The sequence below is a fragment of the Megalobrama amblycephala genome, linkage group LG14, assembly GCF_018812025.1.
Source record: "Megalobrama amblycephala isolate DHTTF-2021 linkage group LG14, ASM1881202v1, whole genome shotgun sequence".
Taxonomy (NCBI): Eukaryota; Metazoa; Chordata; class Actinopteri; order Cypriniformes; family Xenocyprididae; genus Megalobrama; species Megalobrama amblycephala.
The window spans coordinates 7,664,788-7,687,146 of NC_063057.1; the positions used below are offsets into that span (position 1 = coordinate 7,664,788).

Sequence of the window (22,359 nt, forward strand, 5' to 3'; positions counted from 1 at the left end):
AGTCACCATGAAATCCAAATCGACAATTAAAATTTTTTTATGGAATATTGCAGTATTTACAATAAATGATTTATCCGTGCACATCATTATTTTTTTTTTAATTCCCGTGCATTTATGAGAATCTTTAATCAAGATATCTTCCCCTCCCTTTTGCAAAGACATCTCTTCTCTGATGATGAGGACGGGGCAACCTGTCACTCATATGAGATCAGCCAATAGCAAACCACAACCATCCAATCAGTTCCAAAATCAAGCCCCGCCCTACATTTGTTCTTGTTTGAGAAGCCACTTCACTCGGATAAATGTCACAATAGGAAAGAAAAGACGATCGCTACTTCTTGCTTCATGCTAACATTTAGGTCAACTACATGCCCCTTTCAGATGTTTTTAGGTCTACTAACGCCCCTGTCACCAGATGTAATATAACTCTTTGGTGTCCCCAGAAAGTGTCTGTGAAGTTTCAGCTCAAAATATTACAGCTTGTCAAATTCGCCCCTATTTGGGTGTGAGCAAAAACACACCGTTTTTGTGTGTGTCCCTTTAAATGCAAATGAGCTGCCCACTTTGCAGAAGAGGGCGGAGCTTTAACAGTTGCTCAACAACAACAAAGCTGGAGAATCTCACGCAGCCAAAATGAGGATTGTCAGTAACAGTGTTCATCCTTACATTGTTCAAACCGGAGTCGACACTGATGGAGAATTAAAACTTTTAGAATGAAACTGGATGTTTCTGAGTCTTTCAGTTAATGAAGTGCATCATCCAGGTATTTAAAGTGCATCTGAAATTCCAGTGTGCACAAACTACTCGCATTATTTATACTACAAAACGGTGCTCAAGTACACTAATGGAGACACACCTCTAGTTTTTCACACACACACACAAACACACATAAATAAATTGCGACTCGCTCACAAAGAACAACGATTACATTCTTCCCTCGTGTGGATTGTTCCTGCTATCAGCTCACAGCCTTACAGTCCTCTCAAGGCCCAGTGCATTGTGGGAGGCGCCCTCACCGGTTCAGCGCGATCTGACAGCTCTATTGTAAGACACGGTGACTGACAGCTGTTTTCTAAGGTCACGTTCATGCTGTCGTGTATCGTGCTTTAACTTATGTCTCTGTCAGCACCGTAATAGCTTTAACTCCTCTTCGGCTGTCTAGGTTTACCACAGCAGCTTTTGATACAAATCCCCTCAGACCTCCGTTAACACGCGACCCCGGATGAAATCTCTGTCCTTCTGACGGACTGCGCCGCAAGGCCACGGATGCCAAAGTCTCAAGTGACCCGACGGAAAGAAAAAAAGAGTTTCCTTTCTGTCAGAGGCAAAGGCATAAATAGGTGGAGGTTAGACTGCTGGGAATGAATGGAGCACCGAGGGACGGACGCAGGGGCACAGAGTACAGAAACACGTCAGTAAAGACGTCACACTACTCCCTGCTCTCACCCAGCCGTGAAGAGAACTAGATAAAATGTGCAAACACATTAGCATATGCGCACACACACACACACACACACACACACACACACGCTGGGGAGTTCCTGAATAAAAAAGAGTGGGTAAATTTGAAACACAGACATCCAAAATAATCATTCTGGGTCATCAAATGTGTCCTAATCTATTGGATAAAATATTATCCATTGTACTGTTGTCATACTATTGTTAACACTTTACAGTATTGTTAACATTAGTTAAAGATTAGTAAAGTCCACCTGTGGTGAAAATCAAGCTTTTAATGTTGTTTATATGTTTTTGTGCTGTTTTTAATATGCTTCAAGACAAACTATGTGCAAATTCATACTTCATCAACACCATTGTTGAGTATTTTCTCCTTAAAACTGCAGTGAACCAAAAAGTCTCAAAAACGTAGTTTGAAATCGCTGGTGTTTCTGACGTCACAAACTAGTGGAGGCGGGGTTCATTTGCATATTCATAGAACCGTGTATACTAAATGAAGCAAAGGTGTAGAGTGAAATTCAAGCTATTTTAAGGCATGAATATATTTTTTTTTTCAAGGAAACATTTTAGAAATATGTCATTTTGGTGATCAAAGATCAGTTTTAAGGGATAAAATGATTATTTTTGTAACTATAATATACAAATATTTATTATTAACTTAAATAAGTGCAACTAAAAGGCAGTTCAACAAACATTACTATGATTTATATAACTATACTAATGAGAAAGACACCAAAAAATTCTGAAAAATATGCTTAGTTTTGAAAATAATAATAAAACTTTAATGACTCTAAAACAGGCTTCCTTTTTTTAAAGTAAAAATTATTTTCTATTTCTCTGATTTTGGGGTGAAATGTGGCTCAGGGATGTTCATCAGGTTAAGATTCAGTCTCAAAAATGCAGTTTAAAATCACTGGTGTTTCTGATGTCACAAACTAGTGGAGGCGGGGTTAATTTGCATATTCACAGAACTGCGTATACTAAATGAGACAAGGGTGTAGAGTGAAATTCAAGCTATTTTAAGGCATGAATAAATTTTTTTTCAAGGAAACATTTTAGAAATATGTCATTTTGGTGATCAAAGATCAGTTTTAAGGGATAAAATGATTATTTTTTAACTATAATATACAAATATTTATTATTAACTTAAATAAGTGCAACTTAAAGGCAGTTCAACAAACATTACTATGATTTATATAACTATACTAATGAGAAAGACACCAAAAAATTCTGAAAAATATGCTTAGTTTTGAAAATAATAATAAAACTTTAATGACTCTAAAACAGGCTTCCTTTTTTTAAAGTAAAAATTATTTTCTATTTCTCTGATTTTGGGGTGAAATGTGGCTCAGGGATGTTCTTTCAGGTTTAGATTCAGTCTCAAAAATGCAGTTTGAAATCACTGGTGTTTCTGATGTCACAAACTAGTGGAGGCGGGGTTAATTTGCATATTCACAGAACTGCATATACTAAATGAGACAAGGGTGTAGAGTTACATTCACACTATTTTAAAGCATGAATACATTTTTTTTAAGGAAAAAATGTTTAAATATGTAATTTTGGTGATCAAAGATGAGCTTTAAGCGATAAAATTATTAAATACAGGGGGACTTTAAATGCTTTAGAAGTATTTCTCATAGTTAGTTCAGTGTTATCAAATAGGAGCTTATTGTAAAGTGTCTATAAAACATGTTTTATTAAAAATATTCTTTTAACTGATATTCAATTCATATGTTTTTCCCATTTTCAATATGAATTTATATCCTTTTTTTTATTCTTTTTTTAATTAAAGAACATAAAAACAGGCACCAAAGTCAGTAACACCAATGAAAAAAAATGACAATAACAAGACGCCAAATACAGATTCGTATTACTTTATCATTTTATCCTGGTAGTTCTTTAACAACATCATCCTCCAGGAAGTGATATTATTTTGGTAGGAAAACATGTTTTAGTGGGAAAGCATGCTGCACAAGCATATTATTACAAAGTTGCAAAGTTCCAAAGGAACTGCATAACAGGACAGACTCTCTTCTCGCCAAGTGTGATGATGTCACTGATGATGTTTAAAAGACCTCATATCCAGGAGGTCAGTTAGGGGTCACCACCTCACATACTCATTTACACTGCAGTCATAATGATTAATCAGAGATCTAGCAACAAAACAAACAACTCAAAGCTCCTACTTCACCACAAAATCATGATATTTTGCATCAAGAACTATTTTGGGCTTGCTAAAGTGTGACATTATTTTAATGACAATTAAGCACAAATTAACCTTAATTTTAATTATCGCAATACAGAAAAATCACCTTAATGCGCCCCAGATATTTAAAAAAAATCACATTATTTTCAATTATTCTCTTCAGATTCAGAATATTTTTGAACTATAATATACAATTATTTAAATAAGTGCAACTAAAAGGCAGTTCAACAAATATTACTATTATTTATATCACTTTTTTTCACACTATACTAATGAGAAATACACTAAATCACACAAAATTTGCAAAAAAAAAAAATGCTTTGTTTTATGTCACAAGGCAAATAAAACCTTGATGACTCTAAAACTATTTTTTATTTCTCTGATTTTGGGGTGAAATGTGGCCCAGAGATGTTCTTTCAGGTTTCATCAGGTTCAGATTCATCAGCTCTTTTTCAGTCATCCACACACACACACACACACACACACACACGCTCACCTGAGATCCTCGGGCGCCTCTTTTGTGGTCCCATTCTTGCTGTGGGAGCATCTGTGAACAGACACACAAGATGTTTTGAATCACACACACAGAACGGTGCAGCACATATTCCATTCACCTTTCACTATTCAGCATCTAGTGAGGCTATTCGCTCTACCTCGCTCACTAAAAATACAGCAGAGAGAGAGAGAGAGAGATCAGGGCCTCCAGGGATGCCTCTCTCTCTCTCTCTCTCCGCTCCCTCCCTCTCGCACACTTTCCATTTTGTTCAGTGACACACGCTCATAATTCAATTTCACAGTCAGGCTGCCTTTACTCGGCGCTCTTCGCCGCTTAACAGCTTCTCAAAGGCTGTAAACTTTACACACTCTAATTAACAGACAGTAGGAGGTTCCCGCAGGCGGCCAAAAACAGGCCTCATTGGTTTGAGAGTCGTCACAAAAAAACGTGTCGCCCACAATTGAGTTCGAGAAACACCACAGGACGAAAAAACGGGGAGCGCAGGACGCCCTTTCAACCCCGCCGAAATAGCCTCAGGACTCAAGCCTGGGAAACTGGACTTTTATAAATAAAATGCAGCTATTTGGATGAATATTTTCCTTTGGTTTGAAGGGAGAGGAAGCCAAACAAATGGCATTCTGGCTGGCTTTATTGTATACAGTGAGACAGGCTGTAAATCAGGGTATACTTGCTTCGGCCACCCTCAATCCCGTCAACTCCCTGGTACACAATGTGACCTGGCACTGCATGTAAACACCATGGACGGAGCAGATCTACAGGAGTATTTACAGCCGGAGGACGTCCTAATAACTTTCCAAAGTTAGGTGAAACGGTCATGGAAAACTCAGTTCTCTGTCAGCAAAGAGGAATATCTTATGCAGCCCCTATTATGCTTTTTCGGACATTACCTTTCGTGTAATGTGCAATGTAGCTGTTTGTGAATGCATAAGGTCTGCAAAGTTTCAAAGATCAATGATAAATGGAGTTATTGTTTACCTAAAGAGATTCTGAACTGAATCCATTTCAGATACTGTGAGAAAATGTGTGATGCTGCAATGGATATTATGAAAAAAGTGGATGCAAGTAAACCTATTGTAGGAGACTCAAAATCAAAAGTAGGAGTCTTTCTTCTTTGCGCATATGAAGTAAATGTCATGATATGCACTTTTTTTGTTGTTGTTGCAAGTTTTCTTTCTGTCTTTCACATAAAAGCATGATATTATGGCTGGCTGAAAATGGTTCTGTCGTTAACTCGGTGTCAATCAGAGGAATCTCGGCCGGGCCGCTGCGGGTTACATAATGTTACGTAAAGTCTCTTTGGCTTAGGGTCAAGCCGTGTCCTCAACTGAAGCTTTAGGAACCCAATGGCTGTCATTCATGACATTGCCATCATGCATTCATTCATTACTGCCACCGTCTGCTAGTAAAGAAGTCCTTTCACAGGCTCTTAAGAGGCCTGAACCACAATCCTGTTTCTATTCATACATAAATAATAAAGATGATTCACAAACAAACTGCTCCTTTAAGCAAGTTCTTTTCATTTGGTTTGGCATTAAAACTACAGGGCTGTATACTGAAACGATAACACATATATGAACAATTATTCAAAATTAGAGTGACAGAACATAATATGTGAACTTTATATGAAAAAAAACATTTTTAAAAAAAAATAGAACTAAAAAAATCAATCACTTTTTAAAAGTACACAAAAGGTTAAGTGTGGATCTCTATAGAACTCTAAGGTTAATTTTAAAGAACGCTTCATGCCAAAACGGTTTGGAGAAATATCTTAAATGACTGCATAATAATTTTATGTTTAATGGGTTATTTCAATTTTCTAAGTACACTGTAAACCCTAACGCTCAAAAGATTACCTGGTTCGAGTAGGGCAAACTCAAATTAAACAAATTAGTTCAATCAAATTAACTTTTATGAGTATTTAGAACTTTCTTTTTCTTTTGAGTTCAAGAAACTAAGTAATTTGAATTGTTTCATTGTTTTGAGTTTCATTAACTTAATTTACAGTACAGTCCAAAAGTTTGGAACCACTAAGATTTTTAATGTTTTTAAATGAAGTTTCGTCTGCTCACCAAGGCTACATTTATTTAATTAAAAATACAGTAAAAAACAGTAATATTGTGAAATATTATTACAATTTAAAAATATAGCTGCGAGCAGCGATGGCGGGCCCAAGCCCGGTGGCACCGCCACCCCGGTGGCTTCAGGGCAACTGTGCACAGCGGGCAATAGGCACTTAAAACGGTTAAACATCAAAGGACTATTTCAAATTCACTCCACATTTACTGCACTACAAGGTGCCACTATAGAGCCCCTCCTCCCTGCCCATTTTCAAAGGATTACATGTGCCAAGTTTTAACATTATTCTGATGAATTTTGAAGCAAATCAGGTAAAAATAAGAGGGTCATCTCAATGTATGCTGAAAGTGACACATTTTCTGCTTCCAGTTGGTGGCGCTATGACTTTGATTCACAATAGTCACATCCATGTGATCAGCCTTGTACAACGAAGACTAAGCCGAAGTTTCATCAAAATCAATTAATGTATGCAGAAGTTATAACACTTTGTTTCCCTTTTCTTGCCATAAATTCGTTGCCTCGCCACGGCCAAACCGTTTGAGATATCCAAAATCCGTTTGCAATTAAACAACTTCAATGTGTTAGCAACAAGTTAAAAAAAGCTTGGTGTAAATTGGATAAACCCTGTAGGAGTAGTAGTATAAAATTCATAGCCTGTTTTTTCAAAAAATTAACATTCAAACCAAAATAGCTGACTTCCTGTTGGTCGGAGCTAATGAATGTAAATTAGAAAATTGTCCGGCTTGATGAGAACAATATGTGTACCAAGTTTGGTGACTGTAGGAAAAACAAACCCCCCCACTTTTGTCAAAAGGTGGCGCTACTGAGACCCTCCACCACGCCCATTTCTATGGCTTTGTCCATGTCTACTGGTTGACAATATTGATGTGTGTGTCGAGTTTCATGCAATTTGAAGCATGTTAAGAGCCTCAAAAACACTCAAGAATATTATTACAGTTTGACCTGTTGCCATGGCAACAATATTTCAAATATCAAAAATCCTGTCATAGGTCTACATCTGCTGTGTATTGACATTACACTGATGAAGTTTGAAGCAAATCAGGTAAAAATAAGAGGGTGATCTCAAACATTTCAAAAAGTGATACACTTCCTGCTGCCAGTTGGTGGCGCTATAACTTTGACTCACAATAGTCACATACATGTGATCAGACTCCTATAACGAACACACTTGTGAAGTTTCATAAAGATCAATATATGTATGCAGACGTTATAACACATTTCCTGTTTCCTTTTTCTCGCCATAAATTCGTTGCCTCGCCACGGACAAACCGTTCGAGATATCAAAAATCCCCTGGCAATTTTTAATCATCAGTGTCTTGACTTCATGCTGACCGAGTTTGGTGGCGATCGGATTAATCGTCTAGGAGGAGTATATCAAATTCCAGAGCATGCGTTTTTCAAACAACCCTTAATAGCTGACTTCCTGTTGGCGTGACGTTTAACTTAGAGCACGAAAGTTGTTTGGCCCGATGAGGTCTATATGTGTACCGAGTTTCAGACTAATACGTGCAAGCGTGTTTAATATATGGACCAAATTTTCAGACCTTTTTCAAGGGGGCGCTGTTGAGCCCCCTGCCACGCCCGGGTACCAGCTTCTGCCCGGCCCTGTTGGCCGCGGATTCCAATGTGTGTGCCAATTTTCAAGAGTTTTTGAGCATGTTAAGGCCCCCAAAAAGCCCCGGAAGACGGAAAAAAAAAAAAAAAAAAATAATAAAAAAAAAAAAATAATAATAAATATAGCTGCGAGCAGCGATGGCGGGCCCAAGCCCGGTGGCACCGCCACCCCGGTGGCTTCAGGGCAACTGTGCACAGCGGGCAATAGGCACTTAAAACGGTTAAACATCAAAGGACTATGTCAAATTCACTCCACATTTACTGCACTACAAGGTGCCACTATAGAGCCCCTCCTCCCTGCCCATTTTCAAAGGATTACATGTGCCAAGTTTTAACATTATTCTGATGAATTTTGAAGCAAATCAGGTAAAAATAAGAGGGTGATCTCAATGTATGCTGAAAGTGACACATTTTCTGCTTCCAGTTGGTGGCGCTATGACTTTGAATCACAATAGTCACATCCATGTGATCAGCCTTGTACAACGAAGACTAAGCCGAAGTTTCATCAAAATCAATTAATGTATGCAGAAGTTATAACACTTTGTTTCCCTTTTCTTGCCATAAATTCGTTGCCTCGCCACGGCCAAACCGTTTGAGATATCCAAAATCCGTTTGCAATTAAACAACTTCAATGTGTTAGCAACAAGTTAAAAAAAGCTTGGTGTAAATTGGATAAACCCTGTAGGAGCAGTAGTATAAATTCATAGCCTGTTTTTTCAAAAAATTAACATTCAAACCAAAATAGCTGACTTCCTGTTGGTCGGAGCTAATGAATGTAAATTAGAAAATTGTCCGGCTTGATGAGAACAATATGTGTACCGAGTTTGGTGATTGTAGGAAAAACTAACCCCCCACTTTTGTCAAAAGGTGGCGCTACTGAGCCCCTCCACCACGCCCATTTCTATGGCTTTGTCCATGTCTACTGGTTGACAATATTGATGTGTGTGTCGAGTTTCATGCAATTTGAAGCATGTTAAGAGCCTCAAAAACACTCAAGAATATTATTACAGTTTGACCTGTTGCCATGGCAACAATATTTCAAATATCAAAAATCCTGTCATAGGTCTACATCTGCTGTGTATTGACATTACACTGATGAAGTTTGAAGCAAATCAGGTAAAAATAAGAGGGTGATCTCAAAACATTTCAAAAAGTGATACACTTCCTGCTGCCAGTTGGTGGCGCTATAACTTTGACTCACAATAGTCACATCCATGTGATCAGACTCCTATAACGAACACACTCGTGAAGTTTCATAAAGATCAATATATGTACGCAGACGTTATAACACATTTCCTGTTTCCTTTTTCTCGCCATAAATTCGTTGCCTCGCCACGGCCAAACCGTTCGAGATATCAAAAATCCCCTGGCAATTTTTAATCATCAGTGTCTTGACTTCATGCTGACCGAGTTTGGTGGCGATCGGATTAATCGTCTAGGAGGAGTATATCAAATTCCAGAGCATGCGTTTTTCAAACAACCCTTAATAGCTGACTTCCTGTTGGCGTGGTGTTTAACTTAGAGCACGAAAGTTGTTCGGCCCGATGAGGTCTATATGTGTACTGAGTTTCATACTAATACGTGCAAGCGTGTTTAATATATGGACCAAATTTTCAGACTTTTTTCAAGGGGGCGCTGTCGAGCCCCCCTGCCACGCCCGGGTACCAGCCTCTCCGGCGTCCTAATGGCCGCGGATTCCAATGTGTGTGCCAATTTTCAAGAGTTTTTGAGCATGTTAAGGCCCCCAAAAAGCCCCGGAAGACGGAAAAAAAAATAAAAAAAAAAAAAAAAAAAAAAAATAAATATAGCTGCGAGCAGCGATGGCGGGCCCAAGCCCGGTGGCACCGCCACCCGGTGGCTTCAGGGCAACTGTGCACAGCGGGCAATAGGCACTTAAAACGGTTAAACATCAAAGGACTATGTCAAATTCACTCCACATTTACTGCACTACAAGGTGCCACTATAGAGCCCCTCCTCCCTGCCCATTTTCAAAGGATTACATGTGCCAAGTTTTAACATTATTCTGATGAATTTTGAAGCAAATCAGGTAAAAATAAGAGGGTGATCTCAATGTATGCTGAAAGTGACACATTTTCTGCTTCCAGTTGGTGGCGCTATTACTTTGAATCACAATAGTCACATCCATGTGATCAGCCTTGTACAACGAAGACTAAGCCGAAGTTTCATCAAAATCAATTAATGTATGCAGAAGTTATAACACTTTGTTTCCCTTTTCTTGCCATAAATTCGTTGCCTCGCCACGGCCAAACCGTTTGAGATATCCAAAATCCGTTTGCAATTAAACAACTTCAATGTGTTAGCAACAAGTTAAAAAAAGTTTGGTGTAAATTGGATAAACCCTGTAGGAGCAGTAGTATAAAATTCATAGCCTGTTTTTTCAAAAAATTAACATTCAAACCAAAATAGCTGACTTCCTGTTGGTCGGAGCTAATGAATGTAAATTAGAAAATTGTCCGGCTTGATGAGAACAATATGTGTACCGAGTTTGGTGATTGTAGGAAAAACTAACCCCCCCACTTTTGTCAAAAGGTGGCGCTACTGAGCCCCTCCACCACGCCCATTTCTATGGCTTTGTCCATGTCTACTGGTTGACAATATTGATGTGTGTGTCGAGTTTCATGCAATTTGAAGCATGTTAAGAGCCTCAAAAACACTCAAGAATATTATTACAGTTTGACCTGTTGCCATGGCAACAATATTTCAAATATCAAAAATCCTGTCATAGGTCTACATCTGCTGTGTATTGACATTACACTGATGAAGTTTGAAGCAAATCAGGTAAAAATAAGAGGGTGATCTCAAAACATTTCAAAAAGTGATACACTTCCTGCTGCCAGTTGGTGGCGCTATAACTTTGACTCACAATAGTCACATCCATGTGATCAGACTCCTATAACGAACACACTCGTGAAGTTTCATAAAGATCAATATATGTATGCAGACGTTATAACACATTTCCTGTTTCCTTTTTCTCGCCATAAATTCGTTGCCTCGCCACGGCCAAACCGTTCGAGATATCAAAAATCCCCTGGCAATTTTTAATCATCAGTGTCTTGACTTCATGCTGACCGAGTTTGGTGGCGATCGGATTAATCGTCTAGGAGGAGTATATCAAATTCCAGAGCATGCGTTTTTCAAACAACCCTTAATAGCTGACTTCCTGTTGGCGTGGTGTTTAACTTAGAGCACGAAAGTTGTTCGGCCCGATGAGGTCTATATGTGTACTGAGTTTCATACTAATACGTGCAAGCGTGTTTAATATATGGACCAAATTTTCAGACTTTTTTCAAGGGGGCGCTGTCGAGCCCCCCTGCCACGCCCGGGTACCAGCCTCTCCGGCGTCCTAATGGCCGCGGATTCCAATGTGTGTGCCAATTTTCAAGAGTTTTTGAGCATGTTAAGGCCCCCAAAAAGCCCCGGAAGACGGAAAAAAAATAAAAAAAAAAAAAATAAAAAAAATAATAATAATCCTTAGAAGAACAAGAGGGCCCTGCGCGAATTTTCGCTTGGGCCCTAATAATAATCCTTAGAAGAACAAGAGGGCCCTGCGCGAATTTTCGCTTGGGCCCTAATAATAATCCTTAGAAAAACAAGAGGGCCCTGCGCGAATTTTCGCTTGGGCCCTAATAACTGTTTTCTATTTGAATATATTTCACAAAGTAATTTATTCCTGTGATGCAAAGCTGAATTTTCAGCATCATTACTCCAGTCTTCAGTGTCACATGATCCTTCAGAAATCATTCTAATATGCTGATCTGCTGCTCAAGAAACATTTAATGTGTACAATTGTACAAAATATTTGTGTACAATATTTTTTTTCAGGATTATTTGATGAATAGAAAGTTCAAAAGAACAGTGTTTATCTGAAATCTAATCTTTTGTAACATTATAAATGTCTTTACTGCCACTTTTGATTGATTTAATGCATCCTTGCTGAATAAAAGTATTCATTTCTTTAATTTCTTTTCAAAAAAAATAAAAATAAACATTCTTACTGACCCCAAACTTTTGAACGGTAGTGTATAATGCTACAGAAGCTTTGTATTTCAGATAAATGCTGTTCTTTTGAACTTTCTATTCATCAAGGAATCCTGAAAAAAAAAAAAGTACACAACTGTTTTCAACATTGAAAATAATCATAAATGTTTATTGAGCAGCAAATCAGCATATTAGAATGATTTCTGAAGGATCATGTGACACTGAAGACTGGAGTAATGATGCTGAAAATTCAGCTTTGCATCACAGGAATAAATTACTTTGTCAAATATATTCAAATAGAAAACAGTTATTTTAAATTGTAATAATATTTCACAATATTACTGTTTTTTACTGTATTTTTAATTAAATAAATGTAGCCTTGGTGAGCAGACGAAACTTCTTTTAAAAACATTAAAAATCTTAGTGGTTCCAAACTTTTGGACTGTACTGTAGACAAACTTAAATTTACCTCAGACTGGGCTGGAATTTCTATTTCTTTTTTGTCCAATAATCACCGATCAGGCATAACATTATGAGCACCTTCCTAATATTGTGTTGGTCTGCCTTTTGCTGCCAAAACAACCCTGACCCGTCGAGGCATGGACTCCTCTGGACCCCTGAAGGTGTGCTGTGGTATCTGACACCAAGATGTTAGCAGCAGATCCTTTAAGTCCTGTAAGTTGTGAGGTGGAGCCTCCATAGATCCCACAGATGCTTTGTTGGATTGAGATCTGGGGAATTTGGAGGCCAAGTCAACACCTCAAACTCATTGTTGTGCTCCTCAAACCATTCCTGAACCATTTTTGCTTTGTGGCAGGAGCATTATCCTGCTGAAAGAGCCACAGCCACCAGGGAATACCGTTTCAATGAAAGGGTGTACATGGTTTGCAACAATGCTTAGGTAGGTGGTACGTGTCAAAGTAACGTCCACATGGATGGCAGGACCCAAGGTTTCCCAGCAGAGCATTGCCCAAAGCATCACACTGCCTCCGCCGGCTTGCCTTCTCCCATAGTGCATCCTGGTGCCATGTGTTCCCCAGGTAAGCGATGCACACGCACCCGGCCATCCACGTGATTCATCAGACCAGGCCACCTTCTTCCATTGCTCCGTGGTCCAGTTCTGATGCTCACGTGTCCACTGTTGGCTCTTTCGGCGGTGGAGAGGGGTCAGCATGGACACCCTGACTGGTCTGCAGCTATGCAAACTGTGATTCACTGTGTATTCTGACACCTTTCTATCAGAACCAGCATTAACTTCTTGAGCAATTTGAGCTACAGTAGCTCGTCTGTTGGATCGGACCACACGGGCCAGCCTTCGCTCCCCACATGCTTTACTGAGCCTTGTCCGCCCATGACCCTGTCTCTGGTTCACCACTGTTCCTTCCTTGGAGCACTTTTGATAGATACTGAACACTGCAGACCGGGAACACCCCACAAGAGCTGCAGTTTTGGAGATGCTCTGACCCAGTCGTCTAGCCATCACAATTTGGCCCTTGTCAAACTCACTCAATCCTTACGCTTGAACATTTTTCCTGCTTCTAACACATCAACTTTGAGGACAAAATGTTCACTTGCTGCCTGATATATCCACCCACTAACAGGTGCCGTGATGAAGAGATGATCAGTGTTATTCACTTCACCTGTCAGTTACTTCAAGTTTTGCCAACTTATTCAGGTTTACAGTGTATGTTTATGAGCTGCTTAATTCATAATCAAAATAAAAAATGAATTTAAATGAAATGAATTCAACTAAATCCATAAAATGATCTCATAATGGGAACCCATAAAATGTTCTATATATGAAGCACCTGACGGAACCCTTTAAGATTCTATTTAGAACCTTTTCTTTCAAGAGTGTATCAGTTTTTAATTTGTTCAATAAACAAATCATTTGAACGAACTGATTCTCTAAATTGAATCAGACTTCCCAGCAGAGATTTTTAATAAGTTATTTAACAACAACAAACATTATATAGATCCACACTAAACCGCTTTCCTTCAGTTATGAGCAATATGAAATCAGAAAATAAGACAAGCATCAGTGAAGATCGAGCTTCTGGACAGGCGTATCTGCTGTCAGAACAAAACACCTTTAGCAGGCAAAAGGTTCCACTAGGACAAAACACATTTTCAGCCGGCTTCCCGAGAGAAACACTTCTTTGAAAAGTCAACATTGCACAGACAAAACCTGCCAGCCTTTCTGGTCTGGGGTTCATTTCAGCGAAACAGCAGTGTGGCATTTAGCTGCTATATTAATAACAGAGCCTGACGCAGATCCACCCTCATCTACCGCTGTTAAAATCATTAAACTATTCATAAAACACAGGAGAATGGGCAGAGGAGAGATTTTCCAAGGTATTTCAAAGGCTTTCCATCTCACCGCAGCCAGTGCCGTCACTCACTCAGATCGGCCTTTATTTACAGATAATTGAACTATTACTGTACTTGCCCTCCATTTTAAGGCAAGAGAAAAATATTTGCAAACACAAAACAGCACCTAAAATTGGATTGAACAGCATCTTCACAAATATTTATCTTCCCTGATACAAAAGTGGCGCTCGCCGGAGAGGATTTCTCAAGGGACCGGCACTAATGGGCCGTGTTAATGAGATTTCTCTTTATTCAGACGTCATTGTAGCGAGGACAGACAATAATCTGCCATTAATAACCGAGCTCTCCATTTTCTAAGCGAAAGGGGTGAATGGAGGAGAACTAGTCGTGACAGAATGGCGCAGCTCTCAGAGGACTAAGTGACAGATGAGGCAATCCTCATAATAAGGCGCATGATGCAGCAGCGCTTTAATATTGCATGAACGAGCTGCAGCCGGCAGTCCCGCTAGCAGCAAAGACTCGCTCGTCCCGCTTTCTCTCTCGCTGCTTCTCCATCTCTCTAGTTATGTTCGGAACGACCCTTCCACTTCTGTTTCTGCAGTATGCGTACTGTGTGTGTGTGTGAATGTTCTTTATGAATGGAATACCGGATCACCTACTAAAAATTGCCAAAACGTGCAGTATCCAAGTACAGCACTGCATGGGACTGCATTTTTAATAGACAAATAGACGTAAAAATAGTCAAAATAAAAATCTATGCTATCTTAAATATTTAATAATAATAATTATTATTACTATATTTTATATAATGATCTTAAATATGAATTATAGTTAATGAATAATATTTATCATTTTTATTATGTTAAATTAAAGTATCTTTTATTGTCTTTTCTATTCTAAGTGGATTAAAAATAACCATGAATAGACCTAAAATAACTCAAAATAAAAACTATATATTTAATAATAATAATAATTATTATTATTATTAATACTAATAATATCAATTATTGTTATCATTATTATTTTAAATAAAAACTATGTTACTCTAAAGTATCTTTTTTTTTGCATTTTTATGGGTTAAAAATGCATTTTCTATGGGTTAAAATAACCATAAATAAACCAAAATAAAAACTATATATAATATTACATATTATTATTATATTATTTAATAAAAAGTATAATTTTATTGCTTAATTTTTTATTTGTAATTATAAATTTGATTAAAAACAACCATAAATAGACCTAAAATAACTCAAAATAAAAACAACAATAATAATAATAATAATAATAATTATTATTATTATTATATTAAATAAAAACTATGGGACTCTAAATAATTTTTATTGGCTTATTTCATTCTAACTGGATTAAAAAAAAGACCTAAAACAACCCAAAATAAAAGCTATATATAAAATGAATTAAATATTATTATTTAATACAATAATATTAAATATAAATTATTATATTAAATATAAATAAAAATAACCATAAATTCTAACAAAATGTGAATAAAAATAATCATAAATAGATTAAAAAGAACTCAAAATGAAACATATTACATAAAAATATAGAAAACGTATACAAAATACTATATTAATATCAAATATATGTAATACTAATATATATAACATACTTTATATATGTTTATAATTACATACAATTAAATATTCAACCCTAAACAAAGTAAAAAAAAAAAAAAAAAAAAAAGTGACTGAACTGGACACTTCTAAAAAGTTGATGTGACAACAAAGCAGCATGCTAGTATTTGAAAAACGTTCATATTACAAACTGTTTCTCATATTTCTTGTATAAAACAGCAGGCAGTATGCAGTACGCAGTACGCATTACACTAGTATTCCATTCTGGAAATTCTTCTTGTTTTTTTGCTAATCTGGCATGGTCACATGACCTCCCTCAGCTGCAGCAGCCGAAAGCAGGACTTGAGATGCATCTCTCAGCCATTACGCCGCTAATGCGCTTTTAATAATGTAGAGACTGTGGGTGAGCTGGAAATCACACAGGACCGATGCAGCCCAGCACTAGACTCGCTTATTTCACAATGATTCATTCATATCCAGTGTCCTGCACATTCACTCCACACACACTTGTGTTCTCTATCGCTTCATTTGAATACATATAAGTGAGCCATTACTCAAGCACTGCGTTCAGTTGTTGATGAGGAAGTTTATATGGGGGTAAAAGCTGTAAATATGCTCTTTATTTGTGCATCTGCAAATGTTTGTGAAGTGAATAATGAAAAATGAATAATAGCCTCCAACCATTCTCACTTCTCGATTTGCATGTCATATCAGACTAGATTGAGTACAAATTACACTCACTTTTTAATGAGGCTGGATTTTTAGTCAAGAATGCTTGTTTTCCCCCCCCCTCCCATTTAATTGACTTCATTTACTGATCCTCTTTCTGATGGCCTGCAGGTGGCGCAGTGAATGGAATCCTAATGGAGCCAGAGCAGCGATACTGTGAGAGCAGAGACCGAGATGGAGAGAAAAACACTGCTGAGCTGCCAAAACACTTTAAAAGGAAAACAGGGAAAGGAAAGTGACATACAGTATAGATATAAGATCGTTCTCACACATGTGCAGAATATATCTGAAATCATAATACACTAAAAAAAAATAAAATAATGTAAGTTACTTTATGCTTAAAACAATAACAAATATCTGACATTAGGGTCAGAAAAATAAAACTTTATTATTGGGTGAAACTTTAATTTGAATTAAACATGAAATTTTGAAGCAGAAAGACTGAAATCGTATTTTCTTGTAAAACATACGGCTATAATATTTATGGAAGCTTGTTTCTGCCACTAAATAAAGAAATAAAAAAGGTAATTGCAACTTTTTATCTCAGAATTCTGACTTTTTATCTCACAATTGTGAGATATAAAGTCAGAATTGTGAGATATAAAGTCAGAATTGCGAGATATAAAGTCAGAATTGTGATATAAAGTCAGAATTGTGATATAAAGTCAGAATTGTGATATAAAGTCAGAATTGTGTGATATAAAGTCAGAATTGTGATATAAAGTCAGAATTGTGAGATATAAAGTCAGAATTGTGATATAAAGTCAGAATTGTGAGATATAAAGTCAGAATTGTGATATAAAGTCAGAATTGTGTGATATAAAGTCAGAATTGTGATATAAAGTCAGAATTGTGAGATATAAAGTCAGAATTGTGTGATATAAAGTCAGAATTGTGATATAAAGTCAGAATTGTGTGATATAAAGTCAGAATTGTGAGATATAAAGTCAGAATTGTGATATAAAGTCAGAATTGCGAGATATAAAGTCAGAATTGAGTTATAAAGTCAGAATTGTGATATAAAGTCAGAATTGTGAGATATAAAGTCAGAATTGTGAGATATAAAGTCAGAATTGCGAGATATAAAGTCAGAATTGTGATATAAAGTCAGAATTGTGTGATATAAAGTCAGAATTGTGAGTTATAAAGTCAGAATTGTGATATAAAGTCAGAATTGCGAGATATAAAGTCAGAATTGAGTTATAAAGTCAGAATTAAGATATAAAGTCAGAATTACGTGATATAAAGTCAGAATTGTGATATAAAGTCAGAATTGAGAGATATAAAGTCAGAATTGAGTTATAAAGTCAGAATTGTGATATAAAGTCAGAATTGTGAGATATAAAGTCAGAATTGTGAGATATAAAGTCAGAATTGCGAGATATAAAGTCAGAATTGTGATATAAAGTCAGAATTGTGTGATATAAAGTCAGAATTGTGAGTTATAAAGTCAGAATTGTGATATAAAGTCAGAATTGCGAGATATAAAGTCAGAATTGAGTTATAAAGTCAGAATTAAGATATAAAGTCAGAATTAGGTGATATAAAGTCAGAATTGTGATATAAAGTCAGAATTGTGATATAAAGTCAGAATTGAGAGATATAAAGTCAGAATTGAGAGATATAAAGTCAGAATTGTGTGATATAAAGTCAGAATTGTGAGTTATAAAGTCAGAATTGCGAGATATAAAGTCAGAATTGAGTTATAAAGTCAGAATTAAGATATAAAGTCAGAATTACGTGATATAAAGTCAGAATTGTGATATAAAGTCAGAATTGAGAGATATAAAGTCAGAATTGTGATATAAAGTCAGAATTGTGATATAAAGTCAGAATTGAGTTATAAAGTCAGAATTAAGATATAAAGTCAGAATTGTGTGATATAAAGTCAGAATTGAGATATAAAGTCAGAATTGCGAGATATAAAGTCAGAATTGAGTTATAAAGTCAGAATTAAGATATAAAGTCAGAATTACATGATATAAAGTCAGAATTGTGATATAAAGTCAGAATTGTGTGATATAAAGTCAGAATTGTGATATAAAGTCAGAATTGTGAGATATAAAGTCAGAATTGTGTGATATAAAGTCAGAATTGTGATATAAAGTCAGAATTGTGTGATATAAAGTCAGAATTGTGATATAAAGTCAGAATTGCGAGATATAAAGTCAGAATTGAGTTATAAAGTCAGAATTGTGATATAAAGTCAGAATTGTGAGATATAAAGTCAGAATTGTGAGATATAAAGTCAGAATTGCGAGATATAAAGTCAGAATTGTGATATAAAGTCAGAATTGTGTGATATAAAGTCAGAATTGTGAGTTATAAAGTCAGAATTGTGATATAAAGTCAGAATTGCGAGATATAAAGTCAGAATTGAGTTATAAAGTCAGAATTAAGATATAAAGTCAGAATTACGTGATATAAAGTCAGAATTGTGATATAAAGTCAGAATTGAGAGATATAAAGTCAGAATTGAGAGATATAAAGTCAGAATTGTGTGATATAAAGTCAGAATTGTGAGTTATAAAGTCAGAATTGCGAGATATAAAGTCAGAATTGAGTTATAAAGTCAGAATTAAGATATAAAGTCAGAATTACGTGATATAAAGTCAGAATTGTGATATAAAGTCAGAATTGAGAGATATAAAGTCAGAATTGTGATATAAAGTCAGAATTGTGATATAAAGTCAGAATTGAGTTATAAAGTCAGAATTAAGATATAAAGTCAGAATTGTGTGATATAAAGTCAGAATTGAGATATAAAGTCAGAATTGCGAGATATAAAGTCAGAATTGAGTTATAAAGTCAGAATTAAGATATAAAGTCAGAATTACATGATATAAAGTCAGAATTGTGATATAAAGTCAGAATTGAGAGATATAAAGTCAGAATTGTGAGATATAAAGTCAGAATTGAGTTATAATGTCAGAATTGCGAGATATAAAGTCAGAATTGTGATATAAAGTCAGAATTGAGAGATATAAAGTCAGAATTGTGATATAAAGTCAGAATTGCGAGATATAAAGTCAGAATTGAGTTATAATGTCAGAATTAAGATATAAAGTCAGAATTACGTGATATAAAGTCAGAATTGTGATATAAAGTCAGAATTGAGAGATATAAAGTCAGAATTGTGATATAAAGTCAGAATTGTGATATAAAGTCAGAATTGAGTTATAAAGTCAGAATTAAGATATAAAGTCAGAATTACGTGATATAAAGTCAGAATTGAGATATAAAGTCAGAATTGTGTGATATAAAGTCAGAATTGTGATATAAAGTCAGAATTGAGTTATAAAGTCAGAATTAAGATATAAAGTCAGAATTACGTGATATAAAGTCAGAATTGAGATATAAAGTCAGAATTGTGTGATATAAAGTCAGAATTGTGATATAAAGTCAGAATTGAGTTATAAAGTCAGAATTAAGATATAAAGTCAGAATTACGTGATATAAAGTCAGAATTGAGAGATATAAAGTCAGAATTGTGATATAAAGTCAGAATTGAGTTATAAAGTCAGAATTAAGATATAAAGTCAGAATTACGTGATATAAAGTCAGAATTGAGATATAAAGTCAGAATTGTGTGATATAAAGTCAGAATTGTGATATAAAGTCAGAATTGAGTTATAAAGTCAGAATTAAGTTATAAAGTCAGAATTACGTGATATAAAGTCAGAATTAAGATATAAAGTCAGAATTACGTGATATAAAGTCAGAATTGTGATATAAAGTCAGAATTGTGTGATATAAAGTCAGAATTGTGATATAAAGTCAGAATTGTGATATAAAGTCAGAATTGAGTTATAAAGTCAGAATTAAGATATAAAGTCAGAATTACGTGATATAAAGTCAGAATTGAGATATAAAGTCAGAATTGTGTGATATAAAGTCAGAATTGTGATATAAAGTCAGAATTGAGTTATAAAGTCAGAATTAAGATATAAAGTCAGAATTACGTGATATAAAGTCAGAATTGAGAGATATAAAGTCAGAATTGTGATATAAAGTCAGAATTGTGATATAAAGTCAGAATTGAGTTATAAAGTCAGAATTAAGATATAAAGTCAGAATTACGTGATATAAAGTCAGAATTGAGATATAAAGTCAGAATTGTGATATAAAGTCAGAATTGTGATATAAAGTCAGAATTGTGAGATATAAAGTCAGAATTGCAAGACATAAAGTCAGAATTGCGAGATATAAAGTCAGAATTGAGTTATAAAGTCAGAATTAAGATATAAAGTCAGAATTACGTGATATAAAGTCAGAATTGAGATATAAAGTCAGAATTGTGAGATATAAAGTCAGAATTGTGATATAAAGTCAGAATTGCGAGATATATAGTCAGAATTGTGATATAAAGTCAGAATTGAGAGATATAAAGTCAGAATTGTGATATAAAGTCAGAATTGTGATATAAAGTCAGAATTGAGTTATAAAGTCAGAATTAAGATATAAAGTCAGAATTACGTGATATAAAGTCAGAATTGTGATATAAAGTCAGAATTGAGAGATATAAAGTCAGAATTGTGATATAAAGTCAGAATTGTGATATAAAGTCAGAATTGAGTTATAAAGTCAGAATTAAGATATAAAGTCAGAATTACGTGATATAAAGTCAGAATTGAGATATAAAGTCAGAATTGTGTGATATAAAGTCAGAATTGTGATATAAAGTCAGAATTGAGTTATAAAGTCAGAATTAAGATATAAAGTCAGAATTACGTGATATAAAGTCAGAATTGAGATATAAAGTCAGAATTGTGTGATATAAAGTCAGAATTGTGATATAAAGTCAGAATTGAGTTATAAAGTCAGAATTAAGATATAAAGTCAGAATTACGTGATATAAAGTCAGAATTGAGAGATATAAAGTCAGAATTGTGATATAAAGTCAGAATTGAGTTATAAAGTCAGAATTAAGATATAAAGTCAGAATTACGTGATATAAAGTCAGAATTGAGATATAAAGTCAGAATTGTGTGATATAAAGTCAGAATTGTGATATAAAGTCAGAATTAAGATATAAAGTCAGAATTACGTGATATAAAGTCAGAATTAAGATATAAAGTCAGAATTACGTGATATAAAGTCAGAATTGTGATATAAAGTCAGAATTGAGAGATATAAAGTCAGAATTGTGATATAAAGTCAGAATTGTGATATAAAGTCAGAATTGAGTTATAAAGTCAGAATTAAGATATAAAGTCAGAATTACGTGATATAAAGTCAGAATTGTGATATAAAGTCAGAATTGTGATATAAAGTCAGAATTGTGAGATATAAAGTCAGAATTGTGATATAAAGTCAGAATTGTGATATAAAGTCAGAATTGAGTTATAAAGTCAGAATTAAGATATAAAGTCAGAATTACGTGATATAAAGTCAGAATTGTGATATAAAGTCAGAATTGAGAGATATAAAGTCAGAATTGTGATATAAAGTCAGAATTGTGATATAAAGTCAGAATTGAGTTATAAAGTCAGAATTAAGATATAAAGTCAGAATTACGTGATATAAAGTCAGAATTGAGATATAAAGTCAGAATTGTGATATAAAGTCAGAATTGTGAGATATAAAGTCAGAATTGCAAGACATAAAGTCAGAATTGCGAGATATAAAGTCAGAATTGAGTTATAAAGTCAGAATTAAGATATAAAGTCAGAATTACGTGATATAAAGTCAGAATTGAGATATAAAGTCAGAATTGTGAGATATAAAGTCAGAATTGTGATATAAAGTCAGAATTGCGAGATATATAGTCAGAATTGTGAGATATAAAGTCAGAATTGAGTTATAAAGTC

At 35.1% G+C, this 22,359-nt stretch overlaps 1 protein-coding gene across 3 annotated transcripts in view; it reads right to left on the reverse strand.

The window, feature by feature from the left end:
* Positions 1-22,359, reverse strand: part of pde3a (phosphodiesterase 3A, cGMP-inhibited) — a 128,718-nt gene that overhangs the window by 52,504 nt on the left and 53,855 nt on the right. For all 3 annotated transcript variants that reach the window (XM_048155744.1, XM_048155743.1, XM_048155742.1), the window contains exon 2: positions 4,161-4,211. In XM_048155744.1, coding sequence (XP_048011701.1) covers positions 4,161-4,211 — 51 coding nt within the window. The remainder of the gene's footprint in view (positions 1-4,160; positions 4,212-22,359) is intronic.